This window comes from Pan paniscus, chromosome 12 (genome assembly GCF_029289425.2).
Source record: "Pan paniscus chromosome 12, NHGRI_mPanPan1-v2.0_pri, whole genome shotgun sequence".
Lineage (NCBI taxonomy): Eukaryota > Metazoa > Chordata > Mammalia > Primates > Hominidae > Pan > Pan paniscus.
The window spans coordinates 15,791,715-15,810,377 of NC_073261.2; the positions used below are offsets into that span (position 1 = coordinate 15,791,715).

Here is an 18,663-nt window from a genome sequence, read left to right on the forward strand (position 1 = left end):
CTGAGCGGCTGGAGTCGTGCCTGAGAGAACTGAATGAAAAAGAACTGAACGACGAGAGACCAGAATTATACCTCCCTCTGATTTCCCCCAACTCTTTCCCCTCTATGTCTATTATATATTTCTAAAGGCCTTTAGAAACTAGGCTCTGGGCTGATGCAAAAGTCCTCTACTACATTCTACATAGCCACAAGTAGAATTACAAGTATTTTTATATTAATAGCATCTTATAAAATACAATGTTTGAACTCCAGGTGTGAAAATATTTAAAGGAAAGTACACTAAATGGATTTTTTTAAATTATTCATTTGGCAAACAATCTTGTGCAAAATGTTCACTATATAACATGTACAAGGCCAGGCATGGTGGCTCACGCCTGTAATCCCAACACTCAGGGAGGCTGAAATGGGAGGATGGCTGGAGCCCAGGAGTTCAAGACCAGCCTAGGCATATAGCGAGACTATTTCTTTAAACGAGAAAAAAATTATGCATTCTGTGAATTCCATTTACATTTAGAATCTCATTCTCATAAACAGTAATATTTTAATTTGTATAAAATCAAAGCAATTGTAAATATAAATCATAGGCTTCATTTTTTTTCCTGCATACACAATATGCCTTAATTTTTGAAAATGTTATAAAAAGAATATCCTTGGCTGGGCACAGTGGCTCACGCCTGTAATCCCAAAACTTTGGGAGGCCAAGGCTGGTGGATCACTTGAGGTCAGGAGTTCAAGACCAGCCTGTCCAACATGATGAAACGTGGTCTCTACTAAAAATACAAAAAATTAGCCAGGTGTGGTGGCGGGTGCCTGTAATCCCAGCTACTCAGGAGGCTGAGGCAGGAGAATGGTGTGAAGGCGGGAGGTGGAGCTTGCAGTGAGCTGAGACAGCGCCACTGCACTCCAGCCTGGGCGACAGAGCGAGACTCCGTCTCAAAAAAATAAAATAAATAAATAAAATCCTTGAGACAAAGCCTAGCTCCATATACCAAGTTTCATATATTTTTCTCCACTTAATTCACAGAAACTTTTATAACAGCATAAAATAGCTATTATATGGAAAGATACAGTATTTTGGAAGCCCACAGATTAGTCCATTTTTTCCCCAAATTTCTTACGAATTTCCCAGGGAGCCTATGAAAAATACCCTAGAGATTCTGATTCAGTTGCTCTGGGCAGAACAAAAATTTATTCCCCAAAGTGATTCTGATGATTAACTATCATTGGGAAACACTGATCGAGTATAGCGGTTCTCAATTTGGCACATATTAGAATTTCCTGGGGAGCTTTTAGAACTCTTAAAACCTAGGCTGAGGTCCAGACCAACAGAAATAGCGCCAATACTTTAAAGAAAAAAAGTTCCCCAGGGAAGGTTTAGAACCATTGATCTGATCTTGTAGAATGTCTCCTGACTTCTAGTTCACTTTGTTTTTGATGTACTTGTTTTGTTTTTCATGTGGGTTGACAAAAAAAGCATGAAAAAAATAAACCATCTCCTTCATCTCAGCACAATGATGCCACTTAACAATTGGCTAAGTTAAAGTGGAGCTAACCTTTTTGTTTCAGAAATCACTAGAAAATACTTTTAGTCCGAATTTTAAATAAAATAGACTAATCTTAATCTTTAGCTCCTACTACCAACCTATTAACATATCTTACAAATAATTCTTTAAAGTTTTCTAACCTCTAAACCAGTATTTTAAAATTTCAAATTCTTTAAAAGGTCTGTCATCACAGTTCCTTACCAGCAAAATTATTCTGATACTTGAATTTGATGGCATTGTTTTTTCATGATGTACAATACATAACTTCCATATAGAAGTTACTTTGTGCACTAAGAGAGGGGAACAGATATTCTTCCATATTAAAAAAAAAAAAGGATTTTAGGCTCCATTAGCAAAACCCCATCATTGGTTTGTCCATACCTCAAGAGCAAGGTATTAGTCAACCCATTCTAAGAATTTCCCTTTTAATACAAAAGATAACGTTAAAAAAAACATTAAAAATGTGCCAAGTGCAAGCTTATCATTTTTAAAAGTGCATTTTACTTTCCAAAAATTATTACACTTTGATTGACGTGCCCTCTGGGAATCTACTTTTATTATTACAATACTGAAGTTGTTGAAATACCATTTTTATCCCTCTCAAGATTGCTAGGTATTTAGATATTTCAAATTTCAGCAGTGTTTGTGATTTTTGCTTCTGGGTTTTAAAAAACGTGTTTAGGATGCTTTACCAAGCCGATCACATTACTACAGATAAGACTTCAGCAATGTATATAGTCTATAGTAAAACGTATATTTTTTATTACTTCTATTCACAAAGGAGTAATTGTGAGGTTCTAGATTTTCAAATTAATATTCTAAGTAAGAATCAGATGCAATGGATTTTGTTTCAGTAAGTTTAATGAATGAAAGCCCCCCTTTCGCATTATTAAAGATATATACGAATGAAAATTTGAATTATAACCAAAATTTAAGTATGCTACAGTATACTTTGTAAATGTCCCCAAACTCGAATGGAAACAAGAATGTGCCTCTTAAGGCACAGAGCAAAAAATAAAAAATCAGAATCTCAATATTCAAGTGATACACACCATCTAGAAAATTGGGCTAGCCGGAATAATCCATGGAGTTTTTCCGTTAGGGTAAAACTGCTAAACTAAGTTTCTGCAAAGCCTAAGTATTTTGTGTTAACATATTAAACTTGAAACTTGCCATCTCAAATTCCAAGGGATAAGACTGTATACAACAGATGGCCTTTTGGTGCTGCTTAAAACTTCCCTGAAAACCAAATGTTTGTTTTTTAGAGGTGTTCTCGGTTCTCGGGAAGCAGTCAAATATCAAAACACCCATTCCTGAAAATTCCTGGCTGGTCCTATCTGGCCGGGAGCACCGACACCTGGACCGGCAGAAGCAGGACCTCAGCACCGAGCCGGGACGCTGAGAGCCGCCCGGCGCACACGGAGCCCGCCCGGGGGCGGGGGGCTCGCACGTGCCCGGCCGGGGGCGGGGCCGGCGCCGGCGAGCAGCGACCCCGGCTCGGGGAGGCGGGCGCGGCCGGGCCGACCTCCCCCGCGGCCGCGATCCAGCAGTTTACATAAGGGTGCGCGTCATGGAACTGACGGAGCCACACAGAGACGTCTAGGTCATGCAGGAGGCGCCCGGCCCCGGCCCGCTCCCGCCGCCCCAGACCCCTCCTCTCATCCGACAGAAAGACAGACAAGAAGGGTTCCCGACCTGTCGTGCCCTGCATGTTCAGAGTCTGTCATGTTTGGTCAAGAACGGGGCGGGGCTGGAGGGCAGGTCTGCGAGGCCGGCGGCGGCGGGGCGCGGGGAAGACCCCCGCGCCGCCTGCGGGAACCTGCTCCCGGCCGCCGCCGACAGGTGACGAAGTGGTAAAAACTCACGGTTACTAGTGAGCGACACAGACACAGACTTTCCAGTCTATTAACAACCACGCCAGAGAGATGGGGCTCTAACTGCAAACACTGGGCAACGGCCCCGCGCTGCCGGCGCTGCCGCTCTAGTCTCTATTCGCCGCCGGTGGCTGTGGCGTGGGAGCGGGCGGGCGGCGTGCAGCGACGCGGGGATTTGGACAGTGGCCGTAACGGTGATTTCTCCTCACCAACATGGCGGCACCCGAAACAGGCGGCTCGAGAAAATGGCGCCGGCCGCAACACCTTGCCCGGGACTAAAGGGCAAGAGAGATTCCTCCGCGAGCCGCGGCCCTTGCCCAGCCCGCCGGGGCCGAGCGCGTTGACCATTGGAGGAGAGTGCCCGTCAATCACCTGCTGGGGCGGGTCTTCGCCCTTCTCTGTGCAGCGGCGGAGGCGGCAACCTAGTGGCGGGGCCGGGCGGCGAGAGACGCGGCCGGATGGCTCCTCGAGTGTCTGCAGGAGGGGGAGGCAGCCCACGGGACCTACGAGGGCCACCAGCGCTTCTGCTCCCGGCGCAGTACGGGCCGCGGTTTTTCCTGCGAGACGCCCGCCGCCTGAGGAGTTCCAGACGCACCAAGCAAACGGGCCCCAAAACCGTTAGCCGAGGCGGGCGGGGGTGGGATAACAGAGAATAAGGCAGCTGTAGAGTCCTTAAATTTTTTTGTTAAAACCTTTGTTCTTGTAATAATAGGGAAATGCAGTTTCTCCTTCACAGTTGTAGCAAGTATCTGTTTTTGTAACGTTTAGTGTTCAGAATCATGTTTTAAGGAAAATAGCTTGCCATGCAGTTTTTTCTTGTATTTGCTGTTAAATTTACCCAATTATTACTTAAATAGGAATAGCTATTGAAATAATTGTATAAACGTTACTTTATTTCGTAATAATATTAACATGTAAAATGTATGCGAGTATTTTATAAATACTATTAGGCATGCTTTTTTTTTTTTTTTTTCTGAGATGGAGTCTCCTCTGTCGCCCAGGCTGGAGTGCAGTGTCGCGCTCTCGGCTCACTGCAACCTCTGCCTCCTGGGTTCAAGCAATTTTCCTGCCTCAGCCTCCCGAGTAGCTGGAACTACAGGCACGCGCCACCACGCCTGGCTAATTTTTGTATTTTTAGTAGAGATGGGGTTTCCCCATTTTGGCCAGGCTGGTCTCGAACTCCTGACCTCAGGTGATCCGCCCTCCTGGGTCTCCCAAAGTGCTGGGGTTACAGCCGTGAGCCACCGCGCCTGACCATGCATGAGTTTTTTATACTTATGAAGTGACCTTAAAAATTTTTTAAATGACAAGTCAGTGTTTTGGCCTATTTAATATATTAGTCCTGAAGGAAAGTTCCTTGCTTTTTACTAAAATGATAGACTCAATGATTAATCCAAATATCTGACTTAATTTGTCTTAATAATACATTTTACTAATACATAAATGGAATGCATTCAAAAACAATTGCAATGAGTGGATTAAATTAGAAATGTAAAGTTTTTGATATTAACATATACATTGAAAATAAAGGCCGGGCGTAATGGCTCACGCCTGTAATCCCAGCACTTTGGGAGGCTGAGGCGGGCAGATCACTAGAGGTCGGGAGTTCGAGACCCGCCTGACCAACATGGAGAAACCCAGTCTCTACTAAAAATAAAAATTAGCCAGGCGTGGTAGCCCATGCCTGTAATCCCAGCTAATCGGGAAGCTGAGGCAAGAGAATCGCCTGAACCCGGGAGGCGGAAGTTGCGGTGAGCCGAGGTCGAGTCATTGCGCTCCAGCCTGGGCAACAAAAGCGAAACTCCGTCTTAAAAAAAAAAAAAAAAAAAAAAAAAAGTCGCCCTTTTTTTTTTTTTAAAGTTGAATACAGCCAGTGACAGGACCTGTGGTCGCACTATTTTTTTTTTTTCAGTTGAACGCAGCCAGTGACAGGACCTGTACTTATAGCCACACTTTACCATAATAAATTTGTAGGGAGCTTTCAAAAGGTACTATGAAGGTACTATGAAGAAACTATGTTAACATTTGGAGTTACATTAAAATCTCAGGACTTCGGTTTTATCGTAACTGTTTTAGTTAATTTAGGCCTTTCTGTAGCTAATTTGGGTAACTGCTTTCTTGAAGTTATCCAAAGGCCCTTGTGGTAAACAGTTGCTGTTCTTTCTTGCACTTCTGTTTTCCCCTGTCCCCTGTATCTGGAGGTCTGAGAATTTCTTTCAAACCTTCGTTAAGGTGTTTGGTTTGTGATGGCGTAGGACAGTGCAGTTCTCTCTGGATGAAAAGCCTCCTTTTCGAACCGTTGGCATGCGCCACTTAAGTTTGATGGTAAAATTTGTCATCAGGCCTTGGTCTTTTTCTCTAGGTCACAGAAAGGGGAGGTGTGTGGGGGTGAGCATTGAGGGCCAGTGCTCCTTTGAGGCTATGGGTTTTTAGAATCTAGAAGTGCTTAGAGATCTGTGACACCTCGTCTTTAATTGCCTCAGTTAAGGAGCAATGTAGGTATCAAAGAGATTACACTAATTAATTTTAAACCTAACAGATTTTACCTAATAATGACATATGGATCATGAGAACTGCAGAACTCTTGTCACGTAATGACCTTGTCCAAACCTCAGCAAAAAGAGACCACCAAACTATAGCGAGGCTTGTAGCAGCATAAGGTCGTGTTCGTAGGATGACCGCAGATCTCTCCCCGGGCCTCTCGGTTAAATGTCTCCCAGAGAAAACTCAACACTGCCCACCTGGCCATAGGCCCTTGACCCCCTTTCTTGGAGCATTTACAAACAAAGAGCTTACAATTGTGAGTCCTTCCTCTGTCCCCTTGACACGTATGTGTTCTTTCCTACAATTCAGGAGTATCTTTTTTAAGGACCTGAAAGCCATTCTTTTGAAATTTAATCATCTGGAAGGTTGCTATCTCCCATTCTTGGTGGGAGGGTAGAATCCTGACTTCAGTGATAATCGCCAGCTAGCTGACGCAGCTGATCTAATCACTTTTATACTGACAGACTTTGAAATGTTTTGCATGTATTGCGGCTCTTTCCCCTCCCTTATTCTCTCTTTAAGCTGCTCAATTATCTCTGCATTGAAATGGAACGCTGCTCTTTCCCCTACTGTTAGTAATTACTGAATAAAATTGGTTTTCACCACTTTAATGTCCAGGTTTTTTTATCTTTGTCAACCTTCCCCACCCCCTATGCACACAAAAATTGTAACGGACATAAAGGTACCAACACTTTATTTTGCTAAATAAATTAAACATATTAAACATCTTACGATTATTTCATAAAAGACATTTTAACATCAAGAAAGTAGGAAGGATATCATTATTTTTGTTTCGTTGGTTTTTGTTTTTTTTGTTTTTTTTGAGACAGAGTTTCACTTCACCGGCTGGAGTGCAGTGGCACGATCTCGGCTCACTGCAACCTCCGCCTTCTGGGTTCAAGCAATTCTCATGCCTTAGCCTCTCGAGTAGTAGCTAGCATTACAGGCACGCACCATCATGCCCGCTAATTTTCGTATTTTTCATAGAGACGGTGGTTTCTGCCATGTTGGTCAGGCTGGTCTCTATCTCCTGACCTTGAGTGATTCATCCGCCTCGGCCTTCCAAAGTGCTGGGATTACAGGCATGAGCCACCGCGCCTGGCCAAGGATATACTTTAAAAAGCCAATTACTTTACTTTGAATTCCTTTACATTTAGTGTTAAGAAAAATTCCTTTTATTGCCCATGTTTTGTCCCAGATGGTAAGAATAAGCCCTGGTATACCAAGGCTCCCAATATTGAACCACTAGACATTCGGAGACTGGTCAGACTTGGGACAAAAACGGTCTCCTAGGTGATCATCCTAGCTGGAAGATTAGGGGGCCTTTTCCCCATCCTTCCTGGTAGCTTATACAAACCCTAAATGGATATGTGGCCCTAGGCAGGGGGAGGGAGCCCCAGTTACAACTGTTTTCTGTCTACCTACCAGAATAGGGGCTTAGAGTTAGAATTAAATTGGCAGGAATAATTCCCTGTACAGTACACATTGAGTTTACAAATGAATACTTGTGTTAGTCACTGGAAAGTTTTTAACACACACACCCCCTAAAAATACAAGCATCTGAACAGTAGCCATGTCTTTGAAAAAGTACTTTTATTTTATTTTAAAACAGAGTCTCACTCTCTTACCCAGGTGGAGTGCAGTGGCATGATCTCGGCTCGCTGCAACCTCCACCTCCTGAGCTCAAGTGATTCTCCTGTCTCAGCCTCCCGAGTAGCTGGGCCTACAGGCGTGCACCACCACACCCAGCTAATTTTTGTATTTTGTAGAGACGGGGTTTCACCATGTTGGCCAGGCTGGTCTCTAACTCATGACCTCAGATGATCCGCCCGCTTGGGCCTTCCAAAGTGCTGGGATTACAAGTGTGAACCACAGCACCCGGCCTGAAAAAGTACTTTTAAAATGTTGCCTCCAATTCTTTTGCAGCTCATAAGCATGATGATTAGATTTTCATGTGCACGTGTGAGATGTGCCTCATCAAGCCTTGTTATGACCTCAGTACATCCAGATGTGCTGGAGTGCAGTGGCACAATTATAGTGCTTAGTGATCTGTGACACCTTGTCTTTAATTGCCTCAGATGAGGAGGAGTGTATGTATCACAGATATCACACTAGATAATACAAGAACTAGAACTGCAGCCTTCCATCTCAGCCACCGCCATCACCCGCTGTCCACACCCCCCCACTGCCCCAAGTAGCTGGGACCACTGGTACACTCTATCACATCTGGCTTATTTTTTGTAGAGGCGAGGTCTTACTATGTGCCCAGGCTGGCTAATTTATTTGTATTTTTGTAAAGACAGGGTCTCGCTGTGTTATTTAGGACTCATTTCTCTTAATACAATTTTGTAATTTTTTCCTATGTCTTTATTTTTGTAGAGACAGGGGCTCGCTGTGTTGCCCAGGCTGGTCTTGAACTCCTGGCCTCAAGCAATCCTCCAGCCTCAGCCTTCCAAAGTACTAGCAATACAGGATTGAGCCACCACACACGGCCTTAAGTTTTAATATAGAGTTTAGAAGTAGTCATTTAGAATTTATAATTTGATACAACTTTTAGAGTTATCAAGTTCCATAAAGAAAACTTGAGATTTTTATTAGCATTGCCTTGAATTGATAGACCAATTTTGAAAGAACTGACAATTGCTTAGTTGTGTCTTTCATTTTATGAATATGTAATATCTCTCCATTTATTTAGGACTCATATCTCTTAATACAATGTTGAAATTTTTCCTATATGTCTTTCATTTATATAAATATCTTGCATCTTTTATAGATTTATTCCTAAGCATTTGGTATTTGTATTAGTTTTCTGTTGCTGCATAACAAGTTACAACATACCTAGTGTTTTATTTCTTCCTTTCCAATCCTTAGACTCCAGTTTCTTTTTCTGCCCTGTCTAGGATCTCCAGCACTAGGACATTCAATCCTGTGTTAAATAGAAGTGGTTATATTGGATATACTGGTCTTGTTTCCCAATGTTCAAGGAGATAACTATAAAGTTTTCCCATTTAGGATGATATCTGGGGATTTTATAGACAGTCATCCCTCAGCATACATAGGGGATTGTTACCAAGACCCCTGCATATACCAAAATCCACGCATACTCGGCCTTGGCAACTCTATTATATGAAAAGTGGGTCCTTTGTATACGCCGGTTTCTGCACCCCTCCGATACTCCCAAGTTTGGTTGAAAAAAATTCTCATATAAGTGATTCATTGTTTTTTTTCCTTAAGAATTCACTTTTTACTGTAGGTCATAATTTTTTACTCTTATTTTTATTGTCTCTGTTTCATCAATTTTCACTCAATCATATTATATCTTTATTCCTGCTTTCTTTTTTGGTTATTATTTTATTTTTAACTTCTTCATTCATTAATTTTGATGTATCTTTTCTATTATAAGTATTTATGTCTATAAATTTCTCTTGAAGAACTGCTTTTGCTGAATCCTATAAGTTTTAACATGTGGTATTTTTATTTTCATTCAGTTATTTTATAATTTTTATTATAATTTACTCTTTAACCCATGAGTTACTTAGCAGTGTTTTTAACTTCTAGCTTAACTGCCATGAGGTCATAAATTACGGTCTGTATAACACCTATTCTTTACAATTTTGAGGGTTTGTGTATAAGATTCATTTTTGTAAATGTTCCATTTGTGCTTTAAAAATGTAAATTCTCTCATTGTTAAATGCAGAACTCTATATATGTCCAGTGGGTCAAGATTATTCATTGTAAAGTTCTTATTTTCTATATCCTTGCTGATTTTTCTTCATCTGTTTGATAAAACAATCAAGTAAAGTAATTTAAATCCCTCACAATGATGTATTTCTCCACTTCTTTTATAGTTATATCACATATTCTTCATTTATTACAAGGATATCGTACAAAAGTGTCTAAAGTTGTTTTCCCTTCCTAGTAAGTTATTTAGTAACTTTCTCCATTTCTAGTGATGCTGTTTTTCCTAAAGTCTTTTAAATCTTTTTTTAAATATTCATATAGCTATAAAACCTTTCTCTTAGTTTCTGTCTGATGAGTCTTTTTTTTTTTTTCATTGTTTTTCCAGCATTTCACAAGCTCAAGGCTCTGTACTACCCTGATTTTAGCCTGGAGGACACCAATATAAAATGTGGGTCACTGTCTGTCCAAGGCAGTGGTGAGGGAAACAAGGGCACAATTGGAACTGTTTCTTTTCTAATTTATCCTCTCACAACCTTCCCAAGCTGCTTCCTGCCCCAGGCCCAAGACACCAACTGTTATGGTTTGAGTGTGTCCCCCAAAATTCATGTGTTGGGGACTTAATCCTCAATGCAACAGTATTGGGAAGTGGGGCCTAATGGGAGGTGCAGAGGTCATGAGGGGTTTGCCCTCATGAATGGATTCATGCTGCCATAAAAACGGATTGCAGGAGTTGTTTCTCCCTCTTCTGCTGTTCTACCATGTGAAGACATGGCGCTCTTCCCTTTCTTGCCCTTCCATCTTCCACCAGTGGGGACACAACAGGAAGGCCCTCACCAGGCCACATGGCAGTGCCTTGATCTTGGACTTCCCAGCCTCTAGAACTGTGAGGAATACATTTTTGTTGTTTCTAAGTCAACTAGTCTCAGGTATTCTGTTACAGCAGCACAAAACATACTAAGACACCAACCCACAGACGTCAGTTTAAAACAGCACCTAGTCCCACAAACTCCACCATTGCCATGGAATCTCCAGAGGTTTCTCCCAATTTTCTCTGTTACTTGTTACTTTGTTAACATTTTACCATATTTATTACACTATTAGCTATCTATTCTTTCCTTTATCCATCCATCAGTTGATTTTGTCTTTAGACACATTTCAAAGTAAGTTGCAGACTTCACTGGTTTTAGTCTGTTTGGGCCACCATAACAAATTATCATAGACTGTTGGTTTATAAACAACAGAAATTTATTTCTCACAGTTCTTGAGGTCAGAAAGTCCAAGATCAAGGTGCCAGAAGATTTGGCCAGCTTCCTGATTCACAGATGGCTGTCTTCTCATTGTGTCTTCACGTGGTGGAATCGACAAGGGAGCCCTCTGGGTTCTCTTTTATAAGAGCACTAATCTCATTCAAGAGGGCTCCAACCTCATGACCTAATCACCACCCAGAGGCCTCATCTTCAAATACCATCACATTGGGGATTACGTTTCAACATACTGAATTTCAAAATTTCAAATTTTCAACATAAATTTGGGAGGAACACAAACATTCAGTCTATAGCACCTTCTAAACACTTCAGCATACAAATCATTAATTAGAATGTAATATTTTTGCAGTACCATTTTAAGGTAAATTTTACATACAGTGAGGTGCAGAATCTTGAGAAAACAATTTGATGAGTTCTGAAAAATGCAGGAAATACATACACCTGTGTCACCCAAATCCTTATGAAAACATAAAACATGACCATACCCTAGAAATTTCCCTCCGCCCCTGCCCATTCAATCCTCATCTGCATCCAGAGGCAACCATTCCTCTGACTTTTTTCACTGTAAATTAGTTTTGCCTGAGTTAAAACATGGTGTGATTTATAAATAGAATAAATGCTGTTTTGTGTAAGGCTTTTTTCACTCAGAAAAATGACTTTCTTCATTTATTTTTTATGTTAAAAATTGCCATTTTTTCAGTTTTTATATCTCTTGCTTTTTCAAAATCTTAGAGGGAAAGCATTCAATCATATGAAGTATGCTAGTAGCCATAGTTTTTGACATGCCCTTATCAGATGGAGGATATCTATCTATTTTTTGGTTTTTGAGGTTTTTTGTTATTTATTATTGATTTCTTTTTTAATTCCACCATAGTTAGAGAACATACTTTATATTATTTCAATTCTATGACATTTATTAAGGTTTGTCTATTAAGGAAATCTTTCTGTTAAGGAAATCTATCTATGCCTAATTTGCTGAATTGATGTTGGATATTGTCAAATAATTTTCTGCATCAGTTGATAAGATCATATAGTTTTTCTTGTTTTGACTCATAACATGTTGGATTGCACTGAATGATTTGCAAATAACAAACCACCTTATATTTCTGATATGAACTCCACTTAGTTGTTGCATATTATTCTTTTTATATTGTTGGATTTGATTTTTAACATTTAGTTAAGGATTTTAAAATCTATGTTCAGGAGGGACATTGGTCTGCAGTTTTCTTTCTTTGTTTTTGACTGTTTTTGGAATTGGATTAATGCATGCCTAATAAAATAATTTGGGAAGTGTTCCTTTTTTTTCTATTTTCTGCATGAGATCGTATAAAACTGGTATTTCTTCCTTAAATGTTTGGTAGAATTCTCCAGAAAAACCATCTGGGGCTTGAGATTTCTTATTTTAGAAGGTTTTAAGCTATGAATTTAATTTCTTCAATAGTTATTGTTCTGTTAGATTGTGTACTTTATCTTAGATAGGTTTACATGGTTTGTGGTTTGTGAGGATTTGGCTTTTAATCTAAGAGGGTTTCATAAAATTGACTTACTTTTTTTTTTTTTAAATTATTGGTGGAGTCTGTACTGAAATATCCTCTTTCATGTCTGATTGGTAATTTGTATCTTTTCTCCTTTTTCTTTTCAGTTTTGCTAGAGATTATCAATTATCTTTTCAAATAATTAGATTTTGGTTTAACTTTATTGTTTTTCTGCTCTTATCTGTCGTTGATTTCTGCCTTTATCTTTAATATATCATTCTTTATGCTTGTTTTTTCTAATTTCTGAAGGTAGAAGTTTATTTATTTGAGATCTTTAAGTATTTAGAGCTCTAAAATTCCTATAAACACTGCTTTGGCCGTATCTCACAATTTTGCTATGTTGCATTTTCACATTCATTCAGCTCAAAATATTTTCTTTCTTTCTTTTTTTTTTTTTTTTCTGAGACGGAGTCTTGCTCTTTCACCCAGGCTGGAGTGCAGTGGCGCAATCTCGGCTCACTGCAACCTCTTCCTCTCTGGTTCAAGCAATTCTCCTTCCTCAGCCTCCCGAGTAGCTAGGATTACAGGTGCGTGCCACCACACCCAGCTAATTTTTGGTAAAGACGGGGTTTCACCATACTGGCCAAGCTGGTCTCGAACTCCTGACCTCAAGTGATCCACCCGCCTCAGCCTCCCAAAGTGCTGGGATTGCAGGTGTGAGCCACTGGACCCAGCTTCAGTTCAAGATATTTTCTAATTTACTTCGTGAATCCTCCTTTGACCTATGGAATTTTTAGAGGTATGTTGTTTAATTTCCAAGTATTTGGAGGTTTCGTTGTTGTTGTTGTTATTATTTATTATTGATTTCTTATTCAATTCCATTATGGTTAGCAAATATCTCTCTATTATTTCAGTACTATTACATTTGTTAAAGTTTATTTTATAACCCAGTTTATGGTTTATCTTGGTGAATTTTCCATGTGCTTTGTATATTTGTGCATACCTATTTAGGACTATTATGACTTTATGGTGAATTTGCCTTTTTGTAATTACACAACATCTATATTTATCTCTGCTAATTTTTTACTCTAAGGTCCACTTTGTTTGATGTTAATACAGTCACTTTGGCTTTCTTTGGTTTAGTGTTTCTTAGTATGTATTTTACCAACCTTTACTTTTAACCTATCCATATCATGTTTAAAGTGAGTTTCTTGCCAGGGGTGGTGGCTCACACCTGTAATCCCAGCACTTTGGGAAGCTGAGGTGGGAGGATCACTTGAGCTCAGGAGTTCGAGACCAGCGTGGCTAATATTGTGAAACCTCATCTCTACTAAAAATACCAAAATTAGCCAGGCATGGCGGAGTGCGCCTGTAATCCCAGCTACTCAGGAGGCTGAAGCAGGAGAATCCCTTGAAGTTGAGAGGTGGAGGTTGCAGTGAGCTGCAATTGTGCCACTGCACTCCAGCCTGGGTGACAGGAGCGAAACTCCATCTCAAAAAAATAAATAATAAAATAAAATAAAATGAGTTTCTTGTGGAGAATACACAGCTGGATCATATTTATCCATTCTGACAATCTCTTTGTTTTATTTGGTAAATTTATCCCACTTGCATCCAATGTACCTATTAATATGTTTGATTTTAAGTCTATCTTTAACATTTTTTCTATTCATTCTCTTGTTGCTCTTCTATTTTTTTCTTTTCTGCTTTAACATTTTGGGATATTCCATATTTGATTTACTTATTGTGTCTTTGAATATTCATTGAGTTTTTAATTTTAGTTTTTATATTTTTCAGTTCTCAAAATTCCATTTGGTTCTTCTTTATGTCTTCTCTTTTTTTACTGAGATGCTCTACTTTTTCCATTTGTTTCAAGGGCATTTAGTGTAGCGTTTTTATAAAAAGCTGTTTCAAAGTCTGTCAGATAATTCCAATATATAAGTAATCACAGCTTTGGCATTTGTTGATTGTCTTTTCCCAGGCAATTTGAGATTTTCCTGGTTCTTTGTATGCCAAATAAGTTTGAATTGTATCCTGGAGATTCTGAATAATAATATGCTATAAAACCTCTGGATCTTAGTTAAATCTTATGCAGAATGTTTATGTTTTTGTTTTTATTGGTAATAGACCCGGTTAGGTTCAGGCCTCGATTTCTAACCCACTGCGATTCCAGTGCCTGTTCAACTGGATGCCTTTGCAATGTTATTTGAATCTTAGATCTGTAATACCAGGGACCAGTCAGGACATGGATGAATTATGTCTATTCAACTCTCAAAAGTCTTTGGCATGCCAATTAGGATCAGATCCATGCATGGGCAACTATATGGTAAGCCCGGGGGTTCAGAAATTTATGATGTCATTTTTCTAGGCCCCTTCTTCATTATGGTCTCCTAGAAATTTTTCAGGTCCCTGGAGCTTTATTTTTTGGTTGTCCAACCAGAAAGCTTGAGCTTCAGTTACCCCCACTTCTGCATACATTTGCAATTGTACCTATGTCTGGGCTTAGTGGCAGGAGGACCACAGAAAAAAGAAAATTAAAAACTTAACGCTATTTCAGTGGTACTTTGAATTGTCATCTTCTTCACCAATCTGCCTGCGTTAATTACTTTCTAGAGTCTTCAAGCAATTCCATGCATCCTATCTAGGTAAACCTATATTCAGGGACTATAATGTGCTTTTACTATGTTACCTAGAACCAGAAATCCCATCATATATAAACTTTAACTACCAAATACCTTAGTAATATTGTTCTATTCACTAAATATTTACTTAGAATGATCAGTTTCTTCATTGTCCATTTTTTTCTTATAACTCAAACCTGCACCTGAGATTTGCTGCTATCAAATTCATTCTTTCTAATTTCTAAATTTATTCAGAATCTCCTAAATAATTTGCTCATAGTGACCTCTCTGTTTTTGTTTTCCTAAATATATCTTATAGCTCACCTCCATTTTTGAATAATATTGTTTCAAGGTATAGAATCCTAGTTCAGAAGTTTTATTTTCTTTCAATTTATTGAAGATATAATTTTATTGTCTTCTGGATTCCCTTGTTGCAGCTGTGAAGACAGCTGGCAGTCTAATTGTCATTATTCTGAAGGTAAACTTTTAAAACTTTTCTGTGGCTATTTTACATATTTTCTCTGCTTTTCTGTAGTTTCAGTATGGTGTGTCTTAGTATGGATTTCTTTTAGTTATCCTGCCTAGTATTTGTTTAATGTCTTGATCTGTAAATTGCTGAGTCTCAACAATCTGGAAAAGTCTGTCTTTTCTTTTCTTTCTTTTTCTTTTCTTTTTTCTTTTCTATTTTTTTTGAGACAGAGTCTCACTCTGTCACCCAGGCTGGAGTGCAGTGGCACAATCTTGGCTCACTGCAACCTCCGCCTCCTGGGTTCAAGTGATTCTCCTGCCTCAGCCTCCCAAGTAGCTGGGATTACAGGTGTGGGCCACCATGCCTGGCTATTGCGTATTTTTAGCAGAGACAGGGTTTCACCATGTTGGCCAGGCTGGTCTTGAACTCCTGACCTCAAGAGACCCACCTGCCTTGGCCTCCCAAAGTGCTGGGAATATAGACATGAACCACCACACCTGGCCAGCCTTTTCTTTTCAAATATGTCCTCCTCCTCTTTCTTTTTTTCTTCTCTTCTTATTATTAGTTATATGTTAGACATTTAAATCTATTATTTATGTTTTTATAATAATCTCTTTTGCAACTTCCCTTTTTTGGGTGGCAGTCTCTCTATGATGTACTCTGGATAATTTCTTCTGACTTATCTTCCAGTTCACTAATTTTCTTTTAAACCCTGTCTACTCTATTAAAGCCATCTTATTACTTAAAGTCTAATTGGATAATCAGAATCACTAGAAGATAAATAAATAGATAGATGACAGATGATAGCTAGCTAGATTTACAGGGATTTGACCTTATGCAATTGTGGGAGCTGTTTAAAACAGTCTGTAAAGCTCTTGTCTGATATTGGAGCTTCAGAGCTGCAAGGTGGGGCCAGGCACAGCAGCTTATGCCTATAATCCCAGTACTTTGGGAGGGTGAAGTAGGAGGATTGCTGAGGCCAGGAGTTTGAAACCAGTCTGGGCAACACAGTGAGACCCCATGGGAGTGCAGTGAGCTATAATTGTGCCACTGATGAAGCAAGACCTTGTCTAAAAGACTTTTAAGACCTGCAAGGCACATATTCAGGAAGGGAAGTTGGATGTAAAGTGGGGGAGAATGAAGACGATCTAGAATCCCTGAGCATAAACCCAGAACCTGTATTAATCTGCTCTACTTTAATGACGTAGGTGTTGTGCAGGAGACTCTTGAGCCCTTTATTGTGGAACTAAAGACATGCTTGGCTCAGAATTTAGAACATCTGAAGGAGGATCTGGGGTGAGTTATATCAGGTCTTGTTGTTGTCCCATATCAACAAGGTAAACCAGTAAACAACAATGTGCATGAATTGCAATAGCATCTTCTGCCCCTTCACTGACCTCCTGAATGTAAAAAGCAATATGGCTGCTGTTTTACTTCCACCTCCCAAATTTTATGCAAAATCTATCTTGTGGTCCACCCTAACTAGAAATATGCAGGATAAGAATCCTGGAAAACATGGGTTAGCCTACCTAAGATGACATGTTACAAAATCACCAAGTATACACTAAGATGACATATTACAAAATCATCGAGTATACACTTATTTTTTTTTTGAGACAGAGTCTTGCTCTGTCACCAGGCTGGAGTGCAGTAGCGCGATATCGGCTCACTGCAACCTCTGCCTCCCGGGTTTAAGCGATTCCCCTGCCTCAGCTTCTTGAGTAGCTGGGACTACAGGAGCCTGCCACCAAGCCTGGCTAATTTTTTGTATTTCAGCAGAGATGGGGTTTCACCATGTTGGCCAGGATAGTCTCCACCTCCCGACCTCGTGATTCGCCCACCTCGGCCTCCCAAAGTGCTGGGATTACAGGCATGAGCCACTGCTCCTGGCCCAAGTATACACTTTTTAACTAGGTACCTATAAATATCTCTTTAACCCATATTTAGTTTTCAGATAAAAGCAATAGCAAAGTCATGCCTCTGCCTAACATGATGCAACAATCCCCCATTCAACCAAAAACATGCTACCCATTTTCCCAAGAAAGGATAAAAAGTCCCTTTTTCACTTTTGGGTGATGTTCATTCTTCTTTGAATTCTTCTTTTAGCTCAGTCACATGCCTCCTTTTATATCCTATAACTTAAATAGAGATATAAAGTTAACTACTATTAACATATTTTGTGTTAGATGGTAGGGGAATAGTAGAACGGAAAATTTTAAATATATATGTGTGTGTGTGTCTATGTGTGTGTAATTCCACACACATATTTCCACAAATTTATATCAAATTAAGAATGATATATTCATAAATATTGCAATCATTTTTGCTACTGGTCATGTAGTTGGGAAGCAGCATCATTCGTCTGGGGTAATTCCTTACGTTCATTGTCTCATGCCAAGGAAATCGAGGATTCGGACACACAAGGACGGAGTTTAAGAGCAGAAGTTTAATAGGGGAAAGAAAGAGAAAAGCTGCCTCATGCAGAGGAAGGGGTCCCCAACATTTCCAGGTTCAGGGAGAGATGTGGGTGGTTTTATAGATGAGCTTGAGGAGCTGGTATCTGATTTACATAGGGTGCAAAGATTGGTTGGACCAGGTGCACCATTTACATGGTGCTTGAAGAAGCTAGCAACCCCACCCTAATCTTTTATTATGCAGATAGGTTTGCTACCTGGCTGGTGCCATGTTGCCTGTTCCCTGACTGTACATGTGGTGACAAAGAAAAGGGAAGATGGAGCCTCCATGTTGGATATGCCTGGCTCCTAGGTAGCCTTTTTCTACTGGCACAGCTGCCAGCATTTACCTCTGCAAGGTTCTAGCTTGCTTTTCTATGTCTGCTGCTTGATTTTTCAGGCTGCTCTTTGTTAGAAATGATTTTGGAGCTGCTTTTTTATTAAAAGGGAAACCTTACTGAGGACTCTCTTACCCTCACTAACAGCCTAAACAATTTCTTTTAAGCTCCTGTATCAGTCGCAGCTGATATTTGTACAACTACTTTCTGCTCCTACTCTTGGCCATGTTCTCTTTGCTCTCCCAAGCTGGTCTTGACTCCTTGCTGGGTGTGAGGCAGGAGAATAGGGTCTGGAGGCAGGGAACTTAAGGCCAATTCGTGCTGAATCAAGGAAAAACACCAAGGTCTGGGGGCAGGGAATCTGAGGCCAATTCACGCTGACTTCCCAAAGCTGGATCAA

At 40.0% G+C, this 18,663-nt stretch overlaps 1 protein-coding gene and 1 pseudogene across 1 annotated transcript in view; one reads left to right on the forward strand and one right to left on the reverse strand.

Annotated features, from left to right (window-relative positions):
• Window positions 1-7,176, reverse strand: part of ZC3H6 (zinc finger CCCH-type containing 6) — a 68,068-nt gene extending 60,892 nt beyond the window's left edge. Inside the window, exon 1 of the mRNA XM_055107413.2 lies at window positions 3,239-7,176. Within this exon, the coding sequence (XP_054963388.1) occupies window positions 3,239-3,270 (32 nt within the window). The 5' untranslated portion in view covers window positions 3,271-7,176. The remainder of the gene's footprint in view (window positions 1-3,238) is intronic.
• Window positions 7,177-7,875: 699 nt separating this feature from the next.
• On the forward strand, window positions 7,876-7,972 carry LOC112439014 (small nucleolar RNA U13; annotated as a pseudogene).
• The last annotated feature ends 10,691 nt before the right edge of the window (window positions 7,973-18,663 follow it).